The sequence below is a fragment of the Miniopterus natalensis genome, chromosome 5, assembly GCF_054644295.1.
Source record: "Miniopterus natalensis isolate mMinNat1 chromosome 5, mMinNat1.hap1, whole genome shotgun sequence".
Classification (NCBI taxonomy): domain Eukaryota; kingdom Metazoa; phylum Chordata; class Mammalia; order Chiroptera; family Miniopteridae; genus Miniopterus; species Miniopterus natalensis.
Window position 1 is genome coordinate 63,221,991 of NC_142085.1, and position 25,112 is coordinate 63,247,102.

The 25,112-nt window shown below is 39.5% G+C and overlaps 1 protein-coding gene across 4 annotated transcripts in view; it reads right to left on the reverse strand.

Annotated features, from left to right (window-relative positions):
• FAM184A (family with sequence similarity 184 member A) overlaps window positions 1-25,112 on the reverse strand; it is a 75,915-nt gene that overhangs the window by 39,676 nt on the left and 11,127 nt on the right. For 3 of the 4 annotated variants that reach the window (XM_087817586.1, XM_087817585.1, XM_087817584.1), the window contains exons 2-5: window positions 5,211-6,065; window positions 4,569-4,704; window positions 2,448-2,629; window positions 83-280 (exon numbers count right to left, since the gene is read on the reverse strand). In XM_087817586.1, coding sequence (XP_087673712.1) covers window positions 83-280; window positions 2,448-2,629; window positions 4,569-4,704; window positions 5,211-6,065 — 1,371 coding nt within the window. Of the gene's footprint in view, window positions 1-82; window positions 281-1,791; window positions 2,014-2,447; window positions 2,630-4,568; window positions 4,705-5,210; window positions 6,066-25,112 lie in introns of all 4 variants that reach the window. The other variant, XM_087817587.1, reaches the window with a different exon arrangement.

Sequence of the window (25,112 nt, forward strand, 5' to 3'; positions counted from 1 at the left end):
ATTACTCCACGACATAGGTCACACTGGATCATTACAGGAACTCCATCAATTTAAGTGCAATCCTCAATTGCATTTTTCTTACCATTTGCAGTTTTCTCTTATCCTTAATTGCATTACTGTGGACAGCCTCAATTGCCATATGGTGCTTCCAAGCCAATTCTTCCAAAGTCTTCGAATGGGCCTCATTTAATTGAGCCACTTCCCCTTCCAATCTATTCTGCAGGTTTTTTAGCTCCAACTCATAATATTCTTGCTGAGTTTTCTTTGCTTCATTTACCTTCTAAAATTAAAACAAATAAAGGTCAATAATTGGCACCAGCTTTTTTCATTACTGCTATTAGTATTTTGAATACTCAGTAAATACATAAACTTGAATGAACTGAGTACCACGGGGTTCAGACTATGGAACATGAGAATCATATACACACCATTGGTGTTTGCAGAAAATGACAGGGTGGCACAGGCAAAATAAATAATTTTAAAGCAAGTGATAAAATAGGCTATTATTAGGTTAGAACCAAATGTGAATTAGCACATCTGTACACTTAAGAGAGGCTCCCTACATGTCAAAGCTGTTCATAAAATGGCTTAACAATTTACCCGCTCAAATGATACTACTCAATACAATTTTATTGAGTGCCAATTATATGCCTTTTAAGCATTCACAGTCTAATGACAAAAAATGTCAAAAGACAGTGGCAATATAATTGTATAAGTTCTATGAAAGAAGTGTGCGTCACATGTTGTGAGAGTATACAGCAAAGGAGCCTAATTTGGATAGGGTGGGAAAGAGTATGTGTGTGTGGGGGGGGGGTCTGTGTGTGTAAGAGAAGGGGAGAGAGAGATCAGGGAAGGCTTTTCAGAAGACAAAACATCTGAGCTGATGACGATGACATGTTCTCTCAGTTACATTCTTACAAGCCCATCAGGAAACTAGAGATGAGAACATTTCAAACCTAGATCTGGTGTCAAAAGCTTGCATTCATAGCCATTTATAGCATTTTGAAGATGAGAGGTAGTCAACCAGGTGGTAAAGTTCAGGTGTAGATAGAACATAAGACACAAGGCTGGGAGTGGTCAGGGATGAGGCTCAGAAGTAGGCAGGAGTCAAATGATAAGGGGTCTTTTCTGCTAAGAACTCTGGATATTATTCTGACCAGAATGAGAAATCAATGAAATGTAATTAAATGACATATTTTAAAAACCAATCATCTTGGCAGTAGGTTAGTGGGCTGACTCAAGGCAGGGAGCGCGGTCAGGGGGTTGTAATGGCCGGCAATCCAGGCAAGAAATGGCAGGTGCCTCAACCTAGCATCTGTAAATGGGTGTAAAGAGGAGGGGATGGACTAAAGATACATTAAGGGAGCGGAACCAATGGGACTTGGTAACAGATAAGGGGTTAAGGAATCTTAATCGAGAATTACTCCCAGGGTTCCAATTTACCAAATTAGAAAGACTAGTGCTATTTGTCCTTTTGAGGGGACAAAGTTCTAGGCATACTGATTTGATACATTTGTGAGATATAGTGGGAGTTAGATACACAGGATTCAAGTTCAGGGAAAAGATCTGACCTAGACCGACAGATTTGGGAGCTGTCACAAACAAGTGACAGCTGATGTTACTGAAATTGATGAGCGTGTGGAGTGAGATGAAAATGCTGGAGAACATCAATGGTAAGGAAACAAATGGAGGAGGGGCGCTTACAAACAAGCCTGCAAGGCCAGGAGACAGGAGGAACACACGAGAGAAATACCAAGAGAGAGGGGATGTAAATCAGAGAGGAATAAGTACCACAGTAAGACAAGATCCACCAAGTCCAGCAACCAGGATGTCACTGGAGGCTGCGGCAAATGCTGATTCTGTGGGGTGGTAGTAAGAGAAGCCAGACTGCACCCGGGCAAGGAGTGAATGGGAGGTGAGCAGGGGGCAAGGAGAATAGACATTTTTCAACATGCTTGGTTGTTGAGGGAAGGAGAAAGGGTATCCAGAACTCCCACTTGGTATTGTAGATATCTGAAAAATTGGAATGAATATTCAGAATTACTCTACACATGATATGTCTTACTAGTTTAATCTAGAAATTCAGTATGTTGGTATATGAATTTTCAGAGCTTGATGTTTGTCATCCTTTTCAGTTTGATGGAAATTTCCTAAGTACATATGTGACAATACATTTCACCCATAGAAAACCAAATATCATTAACCACAAGTATACATTCCACACAAATAAAAGTTTATTCCGTTTGAAATAGATTGAAATGTCTTAAGTTTTTACATTATAAATTATTACTGACAATGTTTTGAACATGTACACAAAATGGGATAGTCTAGATTTACACCTTTTTTCCTCAAACACAAACAACTAGAGTTAAGAAATAGACTGAAAAGAGGAAAACTGAACTCGTTCCTTTGCTTTCTTGGGGAGGGGGGTCCCCCATTCATTTTACCTTCTCCAGTTCCAGAACCTGCTGCTTCTGCTCTTCATCCAGACTCTGAGTTTTGCTTTTCAAAAAAACTCTTTCTTCTTCAAGCTGAGATAATCTCTCATTGGCCCTTGATTTTTCTGATTCTAGATCTTTAATTGTAACCTCCTGGGTCATTTGAGTTGCTTGAAGCATTCCAATATGACCTACTCCCACAAAAGAAAAACCCCTCCAATTTAAAATCTGTTGCAATGTGGTATAAAACAGTCTATATTTATTGACACAATTGTACTTGATACCTAAGTGAAGTAAATGGTCTGCATGTACACATAGTTGATTGATTTCTTCACTACATAAAATGGAAATATCTGCCATGGGAATACTTTGCACCCAAGTAGAATAATTTAAATTACAAAGAAGTGCACCAATACTGCTCCTTGCACCCAGGACCATGCCACTTATTTTTAAAGATTTCAAGCTATACAAGCTGAAGTGAACCAACTATTCAGGGGTTGGAATAAATGTATTAGGAAGGAGCAAAACAAAGCAAAGGCGGGTGCCCTAAGATTATGGCACCAAAATGAGTAGTTTGTTTTTTCTAATCTCTTCTTTTTCAAATTCTAGCTAAAGAGGAAGAAATCTGTATGCAGAGAGTAAAGACAGTAGACAGCAGTTTGTTTGACACTGAATTTTTAGACAAGAGACCTCATAAAGAACTAAGGTGGAGTAAAAGACAGATAAGGACAGCGATGTTATGAAAAAATAAAATGAATGACAACAGCAAAAAAGCGGGGGGAACAGGGAGATAAAAAGTGAGTGTGACTGTTCTGAGCACAATTTGCACGTAGCTTGTTAGAAAGGTATTGATTAAAACAAACTCATAAACGTAGACAACAGTCTGGTGGATACCAGAGGGAAAGGGGGCTGGGGAGAGGGTGAAGGGGGTAAAGGGGGTTAAATATATGGTGATGGAGGCAGACTAGACTTTGGGTTGTGAGCACGCAATGCAGTATACAGATGGTGTATTATAGAACTATACACTTGAAACCCATATAATGTTATTAATCAATGTCAGCCCAAAAATTTAATAAAACTTAAAAGAAAGTGAGTGAGAGGTAAAGGTATCAAAAAGCATATGTTAGGGCAGGTCACAAAGCACCCTGCACCAGCAGCACCTGGGAACTCCAGTTCGAAATGATGCTCACCCCAGACCCGCTGAATCAGTGTCCGGGGCTAGAGCCCAGCATCTGTGACTGTACATGTCCTCCTGGTGATTCTCATACATGCTTGATTGCAAAACTATTACTTCAGGGAAAGGGTAATCTGGGATTCACTGATGAATCATCAAATCAGGTGATTCTCAAAGAACTAGTTCAAATGGCTTCACCTGGCACACTAAACACTCAGGCAAAATATCACTCCAGAACTGACATGGGTCACCCACATCCTCTGGTAAGGACTAGGAAATTAGCACAATAGCCATGTAAGAATGGGCAACTCAGCTTTAGTTTGTAAAGTGATCCTTATTAATAAGCCAAATGAAATGAGGATGCTGCAATTTACATACTGTTCCACTAATTTACATATTTTACAATGCATGTTGTTAACAGACAAAGCATCTTAGAGCGCAATTTTTAAAAATATTGTTTTATTGATTTTAGAGAGAGAGGAAAGAAGCGGGGGAGAGAGAGACACATACACACACATCAACGTGAGAGAACAACATCAATCAGGTGACTCCTGCACACACCCTGACCAGGGACTGAACCTGCAACCTGGGCATGTGCCCTGAATGGAGATAGAACCAGTGACCTTTTGGTGCATGAGACAACACTCAACCAACTGAACCACAATGGCCAGGGCTTAGAGTGCATTTTTATTTTAGTGACTGGCTTACTGGTGCGTTAGTAACTGCTAACTTTTAGTTTTTCTATAAAAATATCCATTTCTAAAAATAAGTTGTCATTTGCTTATTTATGATTAATGAGTAAGATATCAGAGCCCTTTAACATCGAGTCTAAATAATTATAAAATATTAGAAGAAATAATTATAAAATATTAGAAGAAAGACTAATTTTGTCTTGAATCAGCAGTTAAGTGTTGGTTCTCGTTGAGGAATACAGCAAGAACGAAGGTCAGACATACTGGCTTTGAGGACAAGGTCGGAAGCTTGCTGCTGCACACGCGCTCTGGTTGCTGCCAGCTCACTCTCCACTTCCTTGTACTTGCTCAGTAAGGCCACCTCTCCCTGCTTGGCATCATCAAGCTGTTTCTGAAGACCCTAAGAGAGATCAAATAGCCATTACTAATATGCAAGATTGATGCTAAGCAAATAATTAAATTATAAACATCAACAACTTCTCATTAAAAAGTCACACATAACAGTGCCAAGTTTTAAATATGTTTTGGTGAGTGACACTTATAACCATTTTTAATGAAGGGAAAGGTAAACACAGAAGTAAACCCAAAGTCCAATATTTTAATGATCCCAAAGCACTTATGGAAAAATTTAACATGTTATTTAAATAAAACCCTTTCACAGAAAACATTCAACAAGACTTTAAGTTATTGTTTGGCCCTTTAATATCTTTTCAGGCCTTTTTGGGTCTGAAATTCCAGTAGGAAATAGTAATAACTACAGAGTAGCAAAAATTATCCCGTCATTGATTGTTTTCCTGCAAAGGAGTAGAAAATAGCAAAATGGAAAAGTGAAAGTAGTCTCATTGAAAAGAAAAAGAGGAAAACTGGGGGAAAACCTGTGTGTTGAATGTAGTATTCTTTACTCACCTGAACACTGTTCTCCGCTGTGACAAGGGCTACCTGAAGTTTTTGGCATTTGTCACGGAGACTTCCGGCTTCATCCTGTACCATCTGTAACTCTGTCTTTAATTTCCCTATGGTTTTTCGTAGAACTGCCTCTTGGGCCTGAAATTCTTTTCTAAGGTCAGCTTCCTTTTCCTTGCTAGCCTGCAGGCTTTCTGCGGTAAAAAGCTGCGATCTTTTCAAAGTATCAAGCTCCCGTTCATAAAAGGTCTGAGCTTTATTCAACTTGCCTTCGTAATCCTCAATCAGCTTTTTCTGTTCGTGTCTCAGCTTTTCTAGGGTTTTGTTTAAGGTCTCCACCTCCGCTCGGTGCGGGTCCCCTGCCTTCTCCTGCCCCTTACCCACGGAGGCACTGTGATCCTGCTGGGACTTCAACAGCTCTTGGATCTCCCGTCTGTGAGCAGTCCGCAAATCTTCCAATGCTGACCTTTTGTCTTTTTCAAACTGTACTTGGAGCTGTCCAAAACTCTGTAATCTTTCTTCAAATTTCCTTCTAATCTCTTCCACCTCCCTAGACATGGTTACTATGCGCTGGACATGCTGGGCTTCTGCACAAAGCTGCATATCCTCAACTCTGTGCTTGTAAGCTTCAAACTCTGTCAGAGCCTGCTGCTTCATCTTTATGTGGTCTTCCAGTGATGCTTCTAAAACCTGGATCTTTCTCTTAAGGTCTAACTCCTCTGTTATTTTGCTTTTATATTGTAATATTTTTTCTCTTGTTTCAGCAAGAATTTGTTGGATTTCTTCTTCGTGAGCATCTTTGAGGGCCTGAATGGCAGATTCATGCTCGTCATTTTTAGTGTTCAAGGCATATATTACCTGCATAGTTTTAAAGAAAGGAGAAAAATTCACTGAATATACACTATGTTTTTGCTGATTTCATTTTCATTTATTTATTTTTCTAACTTGAAGTTAATTCTTGCATTTTGATATTTTTCTATGCACTTAATATCAACTAATATTAAATACTGAAACATCATGCATTGATTTTGAACTCATAAATTGATTTACTTAGCAAATTGTTATCTTAGAACAATCTTAAAATGTGCATTTGAAGAGTTTTTAATTAGGATTTAAAAGCATTCAAATTAAGAATGTTTTACTACAAATAAAACAATGAGGAAGAGAGAGACAAAGGAGGCCACCTGACCTACGAGAAAGGAGTTTTCCTACGGCCCAGTCGAGCTTCCTGGGGGCAGTGTTGGGGGTCAGGAGGAAAAGCTCATAGAAAGTCTCTACCCTACACTAGTATCCTAGAGAGAGGAGAGGCTTAGCGTGAGTGGAAGCTCTGGGCTCTAAGTCTTCCCAAAGGCCTCTTTCACCTGTTTAGTATCTGACACATTCTAAATTTAGAAATTTCCTTTTCTAATTCCCCTCTGGTTTTAAGGCCCATCCTCTTCTCTCCCAAGTGGTCTCCTTACAAATGCTAGTTATTACTTTTCTGCTCACATATCAAGTGCTGTAGTTTGACTCACTGCCTCATTTCCCCTCTGCCTCCAAGCAAGGCAGATTCTTACAGCCAGAGTGTTCTGGGTACAGGTCTTTATTTCCATTTTAGTCCCCGGGTTTTAATGACCCCACAGCAATCTCCCCAACCTTAATTCCAAATGACATGTTCCCCTTATAGTAACACTCCCATTCTTTTATGTTCCCTGACACCCTCCATCACACCACTGCAGTCCAATAGTGCACTATCCATGACCATTACCTAAGGCTTAGAGATGTGCCCACTTTCTTCTGAAGAAAAACGAAGTGAACACTATACAATCCAACAATCCAAAAGCGAAAAAGCAGCATCCTGGAGCTTTGCTCATTTTAATGTGCTCTTACTCTGGCTTTAGAGAGGAGTCCCAGCACCAACAGCAGACACTGCAATTAAGATGCGAAAGCCTTGCCATTTCTGTAGAGAACTTGTTTATGTAACCTGCCGCAATTACACAGACTACCTGGCTCTTCACATTATCCTGGTGGCTCTAGATCCTACTGCTAAATCTGGGCTGTACCTGCTGGGCCTGCGGCTGCACCTGGAAAAGGATGACACCTTGCAGGCCTTGCCCACTCCAGCGGCTTCACTCTCTCCACACAGAACTTTGTCTTGCAGACCCAGTCCCCTGTCTGTATCCTCACTTGGTCTACTATAACATTTTGTGAGAAATGATAGGATCCCCATCTGTCTTAATATAGCTACCCTTTCTCCTCCAAGGTCCACAGGAAAATAAATGCACAGGAGGGAAATAAATGTTTACTTATAGTCTTTCTCTAACTACCCTAATTCCAAAGCCCAAGCCGTGTTAGCTCATTATGTCCCTAATGAGCTAACACAGGTCCCCCTGGAGGGCTCCTTTCATTTACACATTTATAAATCCTGGAAAGTTCCATGGCTTCCTACTCCCTCCCCCAGGGTCATACCTGCCTACTATGCTGATGCAGAAGAGACTGGGACCCTAAGAAAAAACATGCCAGCCAGCCATAGAGAAGTCCATTTGACAGAATGCCTAGAGCAGAGCTGGCCTTGGCCTTGGGTCTCATACCTTCTCAGGGCAGGTCTTCACGCATCCCCTATACATCTCAGAAGCACATGGAGGGAAAGAGATAGAATCTCCAGAGAAAAACAAGTCACACCACTGGCACTTTGCTTGAGGTAATGATCTTAAAAAAGACCAGTCCATGGTGGGGATAAAATATGGGAGGGAAGCAATATATGAGCTTCCCCTAGTCAGTAATTTATTGATATACTCTTCTCTTTTTTATAATATTTCATTTCACTCCAGTCTTTCAAGAGTCAGCTCAAGTCCTGCGTGCCTGAATAGGTCCTGCCAGACCATGCAAATCCACCAGAGTCTAGCCATTTCCTTAGCACCACTCACGCCTGAAACTCAATAAATATTACAATAACTTAATTGGGGGGAGGGTCTTGACAACAGGCTGGAAAGCTGTGTGAGGATGTTAAAGAGCCTGGAAAAGTAGCTGAAGGTATAAAAGCATAGTAGCACACACAAGTGTGAATAAAAGTAATAAAAGGTGAAATTAAAAAGGACAGAAGTAGGAATTACAGCATTGTTAGGAAGAATAGAATTTAAGAAAAGTAACCAAAACACCTGACAAATAATAAGGAAATATTATGGTGAGGAGCTCATTTCACTTTATACTCTAATCCAGGGGCCAGCAAATTATAGCCTGCAGGCAAAATATGGCTGCTGCTTCTTTGAAATAGAGTTTTATTGGGGCACAGCTATGCCCATTTGTTTATGTAAAGCAGTGCTCTCTTATCCACAGGAAACACATTCCAAGACCCCCAGTGGATGCCTGAAACTGCAGATAGTCCTGAACTCTATATATACTATGTTTTCTCCTATACATACATACCTCTGATAAAGCTTAATTTATAAATTAGCCACAGTAAGAGATTAACAACAATAACTAATAATATAGAGCAATTATAATGATATACTATAATAGTTATGTGAATGTGGTCTCTCAAAATAGTTTACTGTACTGTATGTACAGCATGGATACACTGGACAAACGGATGATTCACATCCCGACAGCACCAAGTGGGGCAACACAAGATCTCATCATGCTGCTTACAATGGCGCACAATTTAAAACTTATGAATTATTTATTTCCAGAATTTTCCATTTAATATTTTCAGACTGTGGTTGACCATGGGCAACTGAAATCCCAGGTAAGTGAAACTGGGTAAGGGGAGACTACTGCACTGCTGACAGCGGCTTTCCCACTCTAACAGCAGAACTGAGTAGTTGTGGAAAAGACCTTATTACTGACTTCTGTTCTGACCTGTATATATACAGACAAGCCATTTATCACATAAAATTGATAGCCAAAAATAAAATTAAAAATCTCAATTTGCACCAACTTTGTTTACTTTCTACTGAATAGTCCAGGGTTCTTACAATTACAATTTACACATTGAAAAAACCAATTATTTGATTTGAAAGTATATTATATAAAAGAAATGTAATATCATAGAGATCACATATTAGTATTTCTCCCAAGAAAGAAATGTTAAAATAAGTTTCTAAAAACTTAAAAAGTAACAATAAAAGGATGCCAAACATAATAACAAATCAATAGTGCTCTTGTAAATGACCTTTTGAAATACATCACTATTTAATTATATTATTTTAAAATCAGAAAGCTATATATAAATTTTCAAGTAGACCTTTATTAGAGGTAGTATTCTCTAACTGTTCACTTTTCTACATAATTACAAAGGTAACCATTTATTGGTGTCTCCCTCTGATTATTTACTATTTCTCAGACCAAGGTAATATAAATGTTCTATGTTCTTTAAACACTTAGCATATATGACTTGAAGTAGCAAAACTGACCCAAACTGAATTACGACTCTAAGTAAAATAATTTCTCCAAGCTTCAAGTTTCTCAATGTTGAAGAAAGATCATATTCATTCTACCCTAGTGACACTGTTGTTAAAAGATCAACCTATCTTTGACATTTTTAGAATAATGTTACAGAAAGTTTTTATGAAAAATATAAAGCACTATAAGATGGTAAGGCTTCCTTATCATTGCATCATTTATTTATGGAGAGAATGAGACTAATTTTAAAAGAAACTTCAGTAAGTGATCATAATCACCGATAAAATTGGCTATTATTTTCCACATAGGAAAAGGAAACTCCCTAATGTCTCTTTTCATAAACTATTTTAAAAGACACTAAGATTCATTTACAGTATTTTTCTGGAACTATGAACATTCATGGAATGGGATAGTATAATCATTTCAGCAATTTCATAGTTCTATTTTACTCCAATAATGCATAACTTAGCTATAGACTCCAAGATGAATAAGCAATAGTGAGTAATTTTTACTTTTTCTATGAAGATTTTCAGATAATCTTACCCACAGATAAAATGAGAACAATCCTAGCTCCCAGTTTTAAAAATGTCACTAGGTAAAAACAAAAAGTTTCTGAAATAGTTTTCATTGTTGGCTGCTATGGACTGAATTGTGTCCCATCCCCCCAAATTCATGTGTTGAAGCCCTAACCACCAATATGAGTATTTGGAGATGGGGCCTTTGGGAGGTAATGAAATTTAGGCAAGGTAATGAGGGTGGGCCTTCTTGGTGGGATTAGTGCTTTCATAAGAAGAGACACCAGAGAGTTTGTTTCTCTGCCATGTGCGGGCACAGCAAGAATGTCTATGGTTATTTGTTAAGTAGACCAAGATGACTGATATACTGGTAATACATATATATGTTCCCTCTAAAATCTAACTCATTAGTAATGAAGTACAGTCACTGAAAAGTATGTGTTACATTAGCTTAAAATATTTTAAGTTGCACATTATACAAACATGTTTAACACTGCTAGGTAAGGGAATCATTGAATAAATGATGCTACCTTCATACAATGTCATGTCATGAAACCATTAAAAAAACACATCTCATTTAGAAGAATATCTCATAATATAAGAAAAAGCTTAGCCCTAGCTGGTTTGGCTCAGTGGTTAGAGCGCTGGCCCACAGACTGAAGGGTCCCAGGTTCAGTTTCGGCCCAGAGGACGTACCTTGGTTGCTGACTTGATCCCCATGTACAGGAGGCAACCAATAGATGTGTCTCTCTCATATCAATGTTTCTCTCCCCCTTTTCCACACCCTCTGGAAAGCAATGGAAAAAATATCCTCCGGTGAGGATTAAAAAAACCCACAAACTTATACACAATGTTATATACAATAAAATCCAATCTATCCAATCTTATAGAGAGGGAAAAAGTGTGCATGTGTGTGCAGATACATAAAGGTGTAAAGAAATATATCAAATTTCTACTGAGGATATTCAGTATTTCTAAACTTTCTATAATGAATGTATGTTCCCATTATGATCAGAAAACAATAAACCTTTTTAAATGATTAACATTAACAGTGCTAAAAGAATGAATCAAACCCTGGCTGGTGTGGCTCAGTTGGTTGGGCATCTTCCTGTGCCAGTTAGATTCTGGGTCAGGGCACATGCCCAGGTTGCAGACTCAATCTGCAAAAGGGGGGTGTGCAGGGGGTAGCCGATCAATATTTCTCTCTCATTGATGTTTCTCTCCCTCTCCCAAATCAATAAAAGCATTTTAAAAAAAGAATAAATCAATACTCAAAATGCCTTAGTTTTAGAAAACAACAATAATGAAATTGGAAACATAAATTAAAGGAACATTTGTTAATTAGCAACAGATACCCTGCAAGTTTCTCTTCAAATCGCCCCCTGAACTAAAACTTATTTTTAAAAATTATACTTAAACTTTTTCAAGAATATTGAATATTAATCATCATACTTATGGAAAAGAACATATATTCTGAGGAAAATGTAAGAGCAATAGGCACAAAGGTGGGAAAGCACAGAACTCTGAGCGTAAGATGGGCTCCGGAGCTCGAAAGGTGGACCGGGTCCAAACTGCAGAGATACTCACAGCTGGGGCTGAATGACGCCCAGCAAGGAGGAACTACTGAGAAAGAATGAAAGGACTGAGGACCAGGCCATGGGCAGGGCTCAGCGGATGGGGGAGGACGGGGACAGGCAGACAGAGGCGAACTTGAGAGAGGAGTAAGAGTGTACCAAAGGCAGGACACTGAGGTCCAGGATGCAAGGGAAGGGCAGTGCATCGTGTCCGAGGCTGCAATCAAGAAAAATGAAGACTTGGAGGCCCTGTACAGAATCTAAATCTTGAAGTAACCTCTGAGAGAGCACATTCAGTGAGGGCACAAGCTAGAGGACAAGTGGCAACAGTGGACGAGTGGGTGGTGAGTGAATGGAGGCAGTTAGCTAGCAGAGAAACACTCCAAGAAATGCTTGGTAAAAGGAAGGAAATGATTAGGGACAGCAAGGATGATGACAGAGGAGGCAGCAGAGTCCAGGCAGAGCTTCTTTTAAATAAAAAGGAGAGAAACTGGAAATTCAATCCAGGGAAGGTTCATTTTTGCACCAAGGTCATAGAGAAAGCTTGAGGCCAGGCTCGCCTGACACAGGTGCCAAGACTGTGCTGGCTGAGAGCAGAGAAAAATTCCTCCCGAGACATAAAAAATAAAGACTTGAGTGGAGAGGGAAGGTGGGCAACTCCTGTCTGATTGCTTCATACCCCTCCAGCACAGGAAGATGAGGTAATCTCAGAGCACAGAAGCCATCAGCAACTTCTCTCCATCCATCATAAATGATGCTCCTCAGCCTTCCCAGGGTGTCTGCCTCTGACTCGCGACGGACTCAGCCACAAAGCAGCACAAGCAGACCTTCTCATCATTGCTCCTCCAGGTGACGCTTTTCCTACCAGTCTCAATCCTTATTTCTTATGTATTTGAAAATTCTGGATACTTATTCACGTTCCCGTTCTGATCAATGCCAGAGACAGACAAAGAGGCCAGTTGCTGCACACACACACGCACACACACGCACACAGGGCGGGGGGGAGCTCACCCTTGGAGTACACACACACTACACTGAGACACAGGGAACTTACAAAGTAGTAAAGGAGCAAACTCTAATGCTATTTAAAAAGAAAAAAGAAAAAAGAAAGACCTGGTACACTTTAAACAGAGGAAAAATATGTTTTCATCATTCTAGCTTGATTATTAAAACCTCAGTTCTTCTAGTTAAGCTAGTCACCAAAAGATTACTTGGGCCTTAAGGCACCAGAGTTAAAGAACATTGAAAAGAGGCTCTCAAACCTCTCAGAGCAGTGGGTCCCTGACCTCTGCCACGCAGGCTCTGTTCTATCTGTTACACAGTGGTAACAACACAGACCACAGCTCAGAACCTCGGTTTATATTCAGTAGCACTCCCAGACCAATCTTATAAATAAAATCTTCACAAGTTATCAAATATTACTGATGAACTCTAACTAGCTTGCTTAGGAATCGAATGTGTCTACGAAATACTACGTTAGTAGCATGTTTAAACTGCTTCTTTTAGAGGTAACGGAATCTCCCGTCCTTTTCTTGAGTGGGGTTTGTAAGACAAAGACCAGGCCTGAACTGCTCATAACCACGGAGGGAAACTTTAAGAGGCTGTGAGAGTGGTGAGAAAAACAAGGCAATTGGCAGGCAGAATATCTAAAGAGGATTTTAACAGTCTTTTATAACATGATGTGAGATGTCAACCCTCTTAACCCATATTCTCACAAAATAGCTCTATATTTATTTAAATGATTGTAAAATTAGATCTACTAGGGAGATGCACTGAAGCTCTAAAGTTCAAGGTGAGTGGGAGGGAAACAGATGCTACCATACAGAGTAGTTTAGTCTTGGCAATGAATTACTTCTACTTTCCCTCATTTCTTGGTCCAGTTTTTAAGTTAGAAAAAATAAATAAAAAAACAAAAGCTGCTCTTCATACATTATGTAATCAAATTAATTCCAGCAACAGAATTATGTCCAAATGAAACATTTACAAGGCAGTTAACAACAACAAAAATGCTCATTTGGATTTACTTAAGCCAAGGACACCATAAAACTCTAATTTAAAAAGAGCTTTAAAATCCAATTGTTGCCCGGCCGGGCGTGGCTCAGCGGTTGAGCATCGACCTAGGATCCAGGAGACTGGGGTTCGATTCCCGGTCAGGGCACATGCCAGGGTTGCAGGCTAGGCAGCCGATCAATGACTCTCTCATCATTGATGTTTCTATCTCTCTCTCCCTCTCCTTTCCCCTCTCTGAAATCAATAAAAATATATTTAAAAAAAAAAAGCAAGATACGGTTAATTCTAAATACTGTGAGATGCCATTAAAAATACATTTAAAAAAAAATCCAATTGTTTTGGGAATTACCTTTAAAGATATGTTTGCTCTGAGTTTCTACAATAATTGTTGGAAACGTCTTTTTGAAAAATAGAATGTCTAATAAAATTGGAGGTAGATATTTTCTTCTATGGTAATATAGAATATATATGTTTCCCCAGAAGACTTAACTTGATTTCTAAAAATAGCGAACAAAAGCCTTGTTATAAGGCTTATCATTGAGGGTCCATGCAATGGAATTTGGCTCCCAAACTTTAACAACAACAAATATCAATCAACAAACTTGTCGTGAGCACCTACTATGTGCTCAGTACTTTTTAAAATGCATTCTGGCAAAGAAAAGTATAAATGTTCTTACTTAAATAGAACTGCTTAAAGTAAAACACAAAATATGGAAGACAATTTTAGATAATATATGTTAAGTGTCAAGCTGCAGAGTACAGAATGCTGTACAGAGCATGAGAAGTTTTCAGCAGAGGTGACTGGATGAAGACTGCTATAAACAGAAAGGCAGGAAAAGGGTGTTGTGGAGAACTGTGAGGAAAGAACCTGAGTTCAGGCACGAGACAAGAATGATTTTAGTGGCTGCTGTTGTTAGATAATGCTGAAAAGAGAGAAGGTGAGTGCTAGGGAAAGCCAGTTCAAGTTAAAAAGCTCCTGGTGATAAATTTTGTTCCTGCAATTTAATTAGGAAATTGTTCTCTCTAGGAATTTTAGGAGATTTAGAATCTATATAGTTTCCTGTATGTATGATCACAATTATTATAAGGCATATTTTTTCATATTTAAACATCTCTTAAATTAGGGTGCATCTTAAAATCAAGTGTATATCATAGTTTGACTGCCTCTTCTAAGATGCATCTTAAAAATCAACCACTAGTATGAATCGAGAGTGCTGTGAAGCCATTAGGAAGAATGGGTAAGTAAAGTGTTTTATGATTAAGGAAGAACGTAATTCTGAACTCCACAAAAATTTGTCTGAACCTCTTATTCACAGGGAACAGAAGAAACCAGACATCATAGAGCAGAAAGGAGCAGGAACACCTAAACCGAGTCCTTATACAAAGCGAAGAGCTGAAACCAGAGAGACCAGAAGATGCAGAAATAGTAAATGAACTGTCAAGGGTGGAGAGGGAGAAATACCACTGATGATAAGCAAATTGGTAAGTCCAGCAGAGTGCTGGAAAGCACAGGGTTAAACCAAGGCCTGAGAGGTTGTCTCCAAGTTTGTCAAGAGCAGTTAAGCCCCCAGGTTATCAGCTGGATCAAGCAATTAACTCCTTCTTAGATGGTAAAAGATAGAAAGAAAGTGAATTGAGAAAAGTGAGCTGGAGGAGCGCCAGGCTTAGGGACAGTGGGCACAGAGAGGGGCAGGGATGGGTCAAGGGGCAAAGAGAAGAGGCTTCAGTGAAAAATCTAACAAGACTCAGACTGGGAGAAAACACTTGCAAAAGACATTTTAAAAGGACTGTTATCTGAAATATACAAAGAACTCTTAAAGCTCAGCAACAATAAAATGGATAACCTGATTACAAAATGGGCAAAAGAGCTGAACAGGCATCTCAGTAAAGAGGATATGCAGATGGTAAGCAAGCATATGAAAAGATACTTAACATCACACAATCATTATGGAATTTCAAGTTAAACAATGACATACTACTACACACCTATTAGAATGGCCAAAATACAGAACACTGACATCAAGTGCTGACAGGGATGTGGAGCAACAGGAACTCTCATTCACTGCTCATGGCAATGCAAAATGGTTCAGCTACTTTACAAGACAGTTTAGCAGTTTCTTAAAAACTAAACACATTCTCACCATATGACTCTGCATAATACTGTTTATTTTTTACCCAAACGGGGTTGAAAACTTTGCCCAGAGGGTGTGACTCAGTGGTTGAGCATCAACCCATGAACCAAGAGGTGCACCATAATTTTTAACACACCCATCTGATTCTCTGACAGTATTGTTGCTATTGTCCATTTCTATTTTTCTTTTCAGAGGAAATCCAGAGAGGTGCATAATATATAATTATATTAATCAATATTGTCAAAACTGTAAGACCATAGAAAAACATTTTTTTAAATCTACCATAACATCATCTCTGCTCCAACCAGAATCTGAAGCCTAGGGAAACCCACACTATGTGGGTTCCTATAATACTTTGAACATATCTCTACCTATGGTACTTATTTAACATGATATAACACATTCCATCCCTATATACATCTATTTTTTATCCTATATTTGGTGTCTTTACAATAACTAGATATCTTACTTGTAAATATGTACTGGGCAGCATTAGCGAATTGTCAACCAATGTTTTACACATGCCTTAGAAGGTTCTATATCAGATAAACAAAACAAGAGGATACTAATATTCCCAATTTCCTATGCCGTTTAAGCAAGATGGTGAGTAAAGTGTCCTCAGCCAGGAAGAAGAATGATGAAGCCAATGTAAGGTTCCAGCAGCTGACTGGTACCTTCTTTTTAGGAAGCCCAGGCAGGGAGCCGATTTTTCTGACTTCAAGAGGTAGTACAACAAAAGTATGAGTTCCCTGTGCCAGATATCAAGTGAGTGCAGCCATTATGACTGGCATTTCTCCAGTATTTGGGAGAGGCCATACCAGACCCCAGCCCTGCTCTTACATACCCTGACATTGTGTCTCTAGATGGCCAGGAATGCAGAACAGAAATTAAGAAAAATTAAAAAGAGCAAATGCCACTACAACAATCACCTGGTACATCACAGAATCCACAAGACTGTAGAGTCTTTATTGGTAATAGCATCCTGCCGATGGACAGAGAGGTGGAATTAGAATGGGAGGGCTATAATATGTTATCTTGTTTTACTATAGATTTCTAAATAAGAGCCCAGATGTCAGCAAAATAATAAAGGAAGTCAGATAGGACTGGGATAAGATTATTCTATACAACATATATAATAGAATCTGGTGAATTTGGTGAGATCCCTCCTTGAGAAGTCAGAGCCTTCAGAGCCAGTGGGCATCAAAGGCCCAGGTTCCCAAATGCCAGTACCTGAGCATGAGACTCAGGTCCTAAGAGGCGATCTGGACTCCCTGAATATCGCCAAGGCAGTCTGTCAGACAGTAGTAGCCTCTACTACGTCAGCCTTTGAGTAGCATTTATATTGTACAAGTCACATATTCCCTTCCAATCCTAACATCAGCTACCTAACTCAAGCATAATTCAAGGACTTAAAACAATTTTAATGATCTATTTTGGATACAGACACTTATATTCTAATTTTCTCATTTCCTCCTTTCACACCTAAATGTGCTGTTAAAGAATGAAAATATGCATATGTGTCCCCTAAGAGTTCTTGCTTCTACTGTTTTCCTCACCCTCCGACATAAAGCCATTTTTAGGTCCTTTCAGTTATACTTGCAAAATATACCATGAACCTCTGCACATCTCTCCGTCTTCATTGCAACCACCTGGTGCAAAGCCACCATCATCTCTGGCTGCAGGGCCAGGACCACTACAGTGGAGACCTAACTGGTCGCCCTGCTCCCATTTGTGCTGTGTTGCAATCCATTCCTCACCCAAAAGCCAAAGTGGTCATCTCAAAATGTAAATCATAGCATAACCCTTGCTTACAACCCTACAACAGTTTTGATCAAGTGCATAAAGGGAAAAAAAAAAGCCAATATCCTGTTGTGGCCTTCGAAGTTGTACCTGATTTGGACCTGACTCCTGTCCTCCCTAAGCCTAAAGCCACTTTCCCCAAATGAATCAACAAACATACTAGAGACAGAAGAGGGGGCAGTACCAGCTTACAGAGACCAGTATTACACAGGCTGTGCTGAGAGGCTTCGTGCAAAACTCATGGGGAAGCTGAATTTCTATATATTGAGTTTTCTTAATATAATAAATATAATATATAATAAATCAATCAAAAGTCAAGGTAGCAGCATCTTTTACTGAAATCAATAAACATGCCTTTCTTTGTAGGTAATAAGAAATCAGCCAAGGATTTTGAGCAGAGAATCAACTTAATCCTACTTGCATTTTAGAAATTAAAATTCTGGTTGCACTGTGGAGCATATATTGGATGAGGTAAGACTATAAAGAACAGTCAAAAGGCATTGAAATAAGTCAGGAAACCGCCTTGAGGTTCCTAATACAAACCTTGGCAGGGAGAGATGACACCTGAGTGAGGAGCTATTTAGCAGGTCAGACATACCAAGGGAATCTGGTGGTTGGTTCAAAGCAGGAGAGATGCCTTCTCCCAGCTGTTCAGTCTGTCAAGGAGGTTACTATATATATCTCTACAAATTTAATTCTATCTTCAACCAGGGCTCATGCCTTATTAGTCACAGGGGGTTTTTATAGCATCTGCTAACTGAGATTACTCACATGCCACTGACGCCCCCCGAAGCCTCCATGGTGACTGCTGTTTCAGACAGACCTGGGATGGAACAGCTATAACTGAGGAGCCTTTGACTCCCACGTCTACAGTTCTGCTCTTACCTCCTATCTGATCCAGCGGAATAGGTACTTCTAAAAACACATCACCCCAAATTTCTCCAGCCTTCTCTAAAACTAATTGTGCTTAACCATTTTTCTGCCCAACAAACAAGGGGCTATTACACTTCCATTAATAACTTTTGATACTATGGCAGCCATCCTCAATTTGACATAGGGGTAGGAGGTAATGTAAGAATCACCAAGTGGCCTTTTTAAAAACTACACATTTAATCCCCTCCCCCATTATGGTGGCCACCCACACACCCACCTAGAGGACTGACTGAGTGGAAACAAGATTGAGAACCACCTACTGCTTTACTTAAACACGAAGAGCCTATAAAATTAATTGAGTAATTAAAAAGAAGATATACTTTGCCAACCTATTTTATAAGAATAAGAATTCTAAAATATAACAGCAGTATTCCATATTAAATTCTAAGAGAAGTTATTCTGTGTTTTTGAAATGGTGTTTTTTTTTCTGTTCTTTCCTCTGGTGATAAACATTTTCAGGTCTCAATCTACTTCTCAGCAGGAGCTACATATAGTTTAATGAGATAAATATTATGATGTGCTCCCCACTGAGAAAATCTCAGTGCCATTCCGAAAGAATCTGAAGTTAAGAAAAGTAATGAAATTCTAGGAAAGAGCTTTAAAGTTGTCAATATTCAAATTCTTTCAAGAAAATAATCATGTTTAATTTAATCACTGAAAACAAAAGAAAAAATATATATTCCTCTTTCTACTATCCCATCTCCACTTTTTTTTACAGAAAATTTTAAAGAAAATATTGCATGTAACCGTGAAAGGGAAGTTAAGGTAAATGAGCGAATTACAATAAAATAGAGTGTGCTAGCTTGGCAATTACATACATTACAGACTTTCTCAGAGTGTGGCATAGGAGTAATCAATACGTTTATTTCAATGATCACTAGAAATAATACAAGTAAGTCGGCACATCTGTGAGGTCATATGTTATTGCTGAAGATAAGACTAAAGCAGGCAGAGGAATTCACAGACTTCTTGTCTTGAGCCTTGAGTAACTGAACCTTGCAACAATTCTTTTTTTAAAATTAAATAAGAACTTTGAGACATAATCCACACACCATAAAATTCATACTTTTAAGGGTACACTTCAATGGTTTGAGTACATTCACAAGGTTGTACAGCCATTATGACTAATTCCAGAACAGCATCACCCTAAAAAGAAACCCGTAACTACTAGTAGTTACTCCCACTCCCTTCTCCCCCTAGCTCCTGGGAACAGCTAATCTACTTTCTGTCTATGGATTTGCCTATTCTGGACATTTCAGAGAAACTCAATCATATAATAGGATGCCTTTTGTAATGGGCTTCTTTCACTTACCATATTTTCAAGGTTTACCGTGTTTTAGCACGTATCAGTACTTCACTCCTTTTTAGAGCCAAAAATATTCCATTACATGAATATACCACATTTTGTTACCCATGCATCTGTTGAATGGGTATTATAAGTAATAGCTATTATAAGAAACTCTGCTATGAATGTGTACAAGTTTTTATATGGACATATTTTCCTTTGGGGGATATATACCTAAGAGTTGAATTGATGAGTCATTTGGTACATCTACGTGTGTCAACCTACTGAGAAACTAAAAAACAATTTTCCAATGTAGCTATATCATTTTACAATCCCACCAGCAATGTATGAGGCTCCAATTTCTCCATATCTTTGCCAACATTCTTTTTCCTTTTATAAATATTACTATTACAGCCATCCTAGTGGGTATGGAGTGGTATCTCATGTGGTTTTCATTCGCATTTCCCTAACGACTAGTAATGGCAACCTAACTCTCTGAGAGTACGCATGATACAGATAATACGTAAGTCCAGTCTCATATACTGCATTTTGCTGGGCACGACGACATGCTTTTTCACCCTCTGCTACTCTCCGCAGTGGGTGCGGTTTATTATGGGCTCCTTCCACCCTTTTCAGCCTCTGTCTCGGTTACCTCCCCAAAAGCCATGCCTTTGCCTAATAAGACTACTTTCTTCTTCCTCCTACAAAGCCTGCAGTCATTACTTCTCTAAGGTCTGGTCTTTATCATGTTCCTGCTCCCGTTCTGACAACACACATTCAGCTTTTTCTCTCATAGCCCTGCCCTCACCCAGCAGCCTTTGTCAGCCCTACCTCTGTAGACTTCAGCTTTTCCCTTTCTCTCAGTTCCCTCTTCTGTTTCTCAGTCTCATTTCCACATTTCCAAAGTCCTAACTCTTCCTCATGCCAACCCACCTTTCCCTTCGACTCCAGTCTCCTCTGTGCCCCTCAGTTCCTCTGTGTCCCTTCCTCCAAGTACGTCTTCAGCTACAAGTCCCACAGGCCCAGTCCTTAGCGATCCTTTCTCCTTACCGCTGTTAAAAGTTACCCCATTCACTTCCTCTATTCCCAGTTTCTCACAGTAGTTCAAAGACTGCCTGCCACCTGATTTGTAAGTAAAAGCAATGATGGAAGAAAACCTTTTTTCATTGAGGTGCTGTGATGGCTAATGTATGTGTTTACTTGACTGGGCTGTGCAGTCCCCCGAACTTTGGTCAAAAAGTCTGGGAGGGTGTTTCTACATGAGATTAACATTTGAATTGGTAGACTGAGTAAGGCAGATTGCCCTCCCCAATGTAGGTGGGCCTCATCCATTCAAGTGAAGACCTAAATAGAACAAATATGGACAGAGGGAGCTTCTCTGTCTCTTCCAGCTGGAACACTGGTCTTCTCCTGCCCTGGGACTGTAACTACACCACCAGCTGGAGACCCTCCAGCTAGCCAACTACAGACCCTGGGACTTTTTAGCCTCCATCATTATGTGAGCCAATTCCTTATAATAAATCATAGTTATATATCCCACATATATCGCTAAAAGGAAAACTGAGGCATAACATTTTCAAAGTTTATTTGAGCAAAATTGATTAGAATCTGGCAGCACCAGGCAGAAAGTAGTTAGAAATGCTCCACTGACGGGAGCCACAGGAAAGACTTACAGAAGAGGGGTGGACACAAAACAAGGAAATTATTTGACTGCCTATAGCTTAAAGCCTAGCCAGCTGTTTGTGACTGGTTGTCCTTAGGTTTAGATTTCATAACCTTGAGGCATTTTCACGTTAAGATTTTGGTTTGCTTATACAGGGTGCCAGAGCATCAGAGTTAACTCAGTGTAATGGCCTCCTTGTTTAATTAACGAATCTATCTATCATCATCTATCTATTATCTATCTATCTGTCTATCTATCATCATCTATCTATCATCATCTATCATCTATCTATCTATCTATCTATCTATCTATCTATCTATCTATCATCTATCTATCATCTATCTATCATCTACCTATCACTGATCTCTGCTATTGGCTCGCTTTCTGTGGAGAATTCTAATATAAGTGCTTAAGCCCTGGAAGCCACTTACCCCACAAACAGATAGGCAAACAAGAAAAATACATACAGAGGAGTTTAGATTTGGTCTGGTGGACGACAAAAGAGAAAATGAGCACCTATGCAGGGGATTACACTTACTAGTAGGACCATAGCAGTAAGCAAGATAAATTAAACTAAGGAGAATAGGAAAGCAGGGAGAGTACAAAAATAAGGCCTACACTGATTCTTACCCGGGAGGGTGAAAATGAAAACCTAAAAGATATTTCAAAGAAAGAAACAAAACTACTTAAAAGAAAAAAACAGAGAAGAGGAAAATTTAATTCCAAAGTTCCACTTTAAAAGGAGGGTAGGGTCAGACTGAAGTGCTAGAACTGAGAAAGGAAAGTAGGTTTTGGGGAGTTATTCCTTAATTCTTTGGCATGTGGGAGATGTCTGATGGAGAAGATGATTAATTCAATCTTGGACATGTGGCAATTGAGGTGATGGCAGGCATCCAGGTACAGATGACAGTCTTAAGAGATTAAATGGACAGAAGTTTCCTAAAATTAATTAGGGTTCTGCCATCCCACAGCAATACTTTATGTTCACCAGAATATCTTTCTTGTCTTACTCAAGGACATCACTTGGCTTCGGGCATCAAAGTAACTGGCTACTGAACCCCAGTTCTACCATGCAGTCAGTTTATCAGCTAAAAGACTGGCAAGTGGCACAGCAGTGACAATATCCAAAGTGTACACCATTATAAAGTATAAGTTCTAAAATTCTTCTAAGCTTATAGTAAAAATGCCTTTCTTAGTACCATATATCACTATATCTAGTAACGCCTTTATTAAATGCTGAGGGAAAGTGTCTTTGTTAATCTGGAGAGTCTTTATTTGCATTCAAAATGACAGAAAGAGCTCTTTCCTGATAATGTATATTAGGCTGTCAGCTGTCTTATTTTTATTTCTTACTCCCTTAAAAATCTGTGGCCAATTCCTGAAAAAGTTGTGAATGTGAGTTCCATGTGTTTACCTGTTCCCAGAAAGTGTACATTTTGGCAGCCTCAAACTGTATTTTCCAAAAGAGGTCATAATATTTTCCATTCCACATGGGCTTCTGCAATGTGACCTTGGCACTCCCCTACCAAGAAGTAACATCCAATTCTCCTCTCAAATCTAGGCTGGAATCAATGATTCATTTGCAACTAGAAGAATGTGATAAAGTGATAATAAATGGCTCAAGCCTAGGTCAGTGGAAACCTTGCAGCATCTTTCTGTCTCTGGAAGACTCGGTCTGCAGATGCCACCATGGGGTGAAAAGCCCAATCTACATGGAGAGGACACTTGGGTCTTCTAGTCAACAGCCCCAGCTGAGCCCAACCTTCAAGTCATCTCAGTCCAGGCACCAGATGATTAAAAAGTCACCTTGGAGTTTAAGACTGACAGGAAAAGTGTTTGTACAGATTGAAGAGGTCAAGAACTGTGAAGCTAGGATGTAGATGGGCCACCCATGGACAGTGACTCTCTACTGAGTATGGGAAGTAACAAGGAGGGGGGACAGGCAGAAGATCTAAGCCTCAAGATCTAATTTTACATGAGTCTAGGAGCCATGGTTTACAAGTTGCAATGTGAGTTAGAAGAAAGAAGATGTCATCTCCAGGACCGCTGCTTAATGAAATGGGTGAAAACAGTGGTCATCTGCAAAGGCAGCAGAAAATGTAGTACCCTGGGAACAGAGCCAGGTTTTCAATTAAAGTAAGGAGATAAGAGTATTTATGAAGAGATGTGGTTGCAGAGACATTTGTTCAGCATGGAATAAAAGAGTCTAGAGAACAAGTATAAAAACCCAAGTGTCCAGGAAAGGGAAGCACACAGCTGCCTGAGAATAAGCTAGATGACACAGAGGCATGCATTTGGAGCTGGGGTCCAGGGACAGAGACATGAGCCTGCTTGAAGCTTCCAAGACGCATTCTGGGGCTTGTCATTTGGACATAACAGACTGTGGACTTTACACAGGATTCCCCATAATGAAAAATGCCTCTTGATTTATGACTCATCCTATTATTTAGATTTGTCACTCATCACAGTAATAATCCAGTCACTGCCCACATTCAACGTAGATTCAGGCATGGGACTCACAAACTTCTCTCCTATCCCAATCCTGCTATTATCTTTGGAGATTTCAAAATGGGTGAGGAATCTGAAACACCAGACTGACAGGTCTTTGGGATTCCTAACCAATACCCTTCACTCCCCTGTAAATATTTTCAAGACTGTACCCTGGATGTTCTTATAACTTATTCCATCTGAGAAGTCTTAAGATAGCCCCTACTACCCCTCAGCCTCTGGGAGTTATCTATGGATACATCAACGCTCCTGTCAAATCCTAAATTTTCCTTAATCTGTTTGCACCATCCCAGCCACACTTCCTTCTCTGCAGCACATAACTAATGGTAAATTAACCAAACTACTCTATCAAAGCTCTTGAACTCTCTTAAACCACAGTTCTTCTGCTCTACTTAGCAGGCAAAACTCAGACTCTGTATTAATCTTTTTTTATATATATCTTTACTGATTTCAGAGAGAGGAAGTGAGAGGAGGAGAGAGAGAAGAGACATCAATGATGAGAGATTCACTGATAGGCTGCAGCCCACAATCCGCGCATGTGCCCTGACCGGGAACTGAACCCTGATCGCCTGGATCCTAGTTCGAGGCTCAACCGCTGAGCCACGCCCAGCCGGGCTGTATTAATCCTTTAATAACTTGCCTTCTCTCCTACATTTGGTAAAAAATGGTCCTCCCCATAGGACTGCACAGGACTTTGCAGAGAACTGCGAAGCATTCAGACTGATACCAGATTCACATCTAATTTTTTCTTGGGACAACTGCACATCTCACTGACCTTTTCACTTGCCTCTGGTCAGCTGTTTTCTCCTCCTTCCCCCAGCGGTTATTCTAAATGATTTCTACTCTACTTAAGGCCTCAACCACTCATGATTTTAAGCACTGCCTATATACTAAGAGCTTTTAAATTTTTATTTCTAGTATGGATCTCTCCTTTCAGCTTAAGACACATATCCAAATGGTTGTTAAATATTTCTACCTGAATATACCTGAATATGGTCATCTCAAATTCTCTGTACCTCTCCCATCAATGCTGCTTCTTTCTTGGTGTGACCAACCTTTAAAATGGCCCCAATGATCTCTGTGTCCTGACATTCAAATTTTTGTG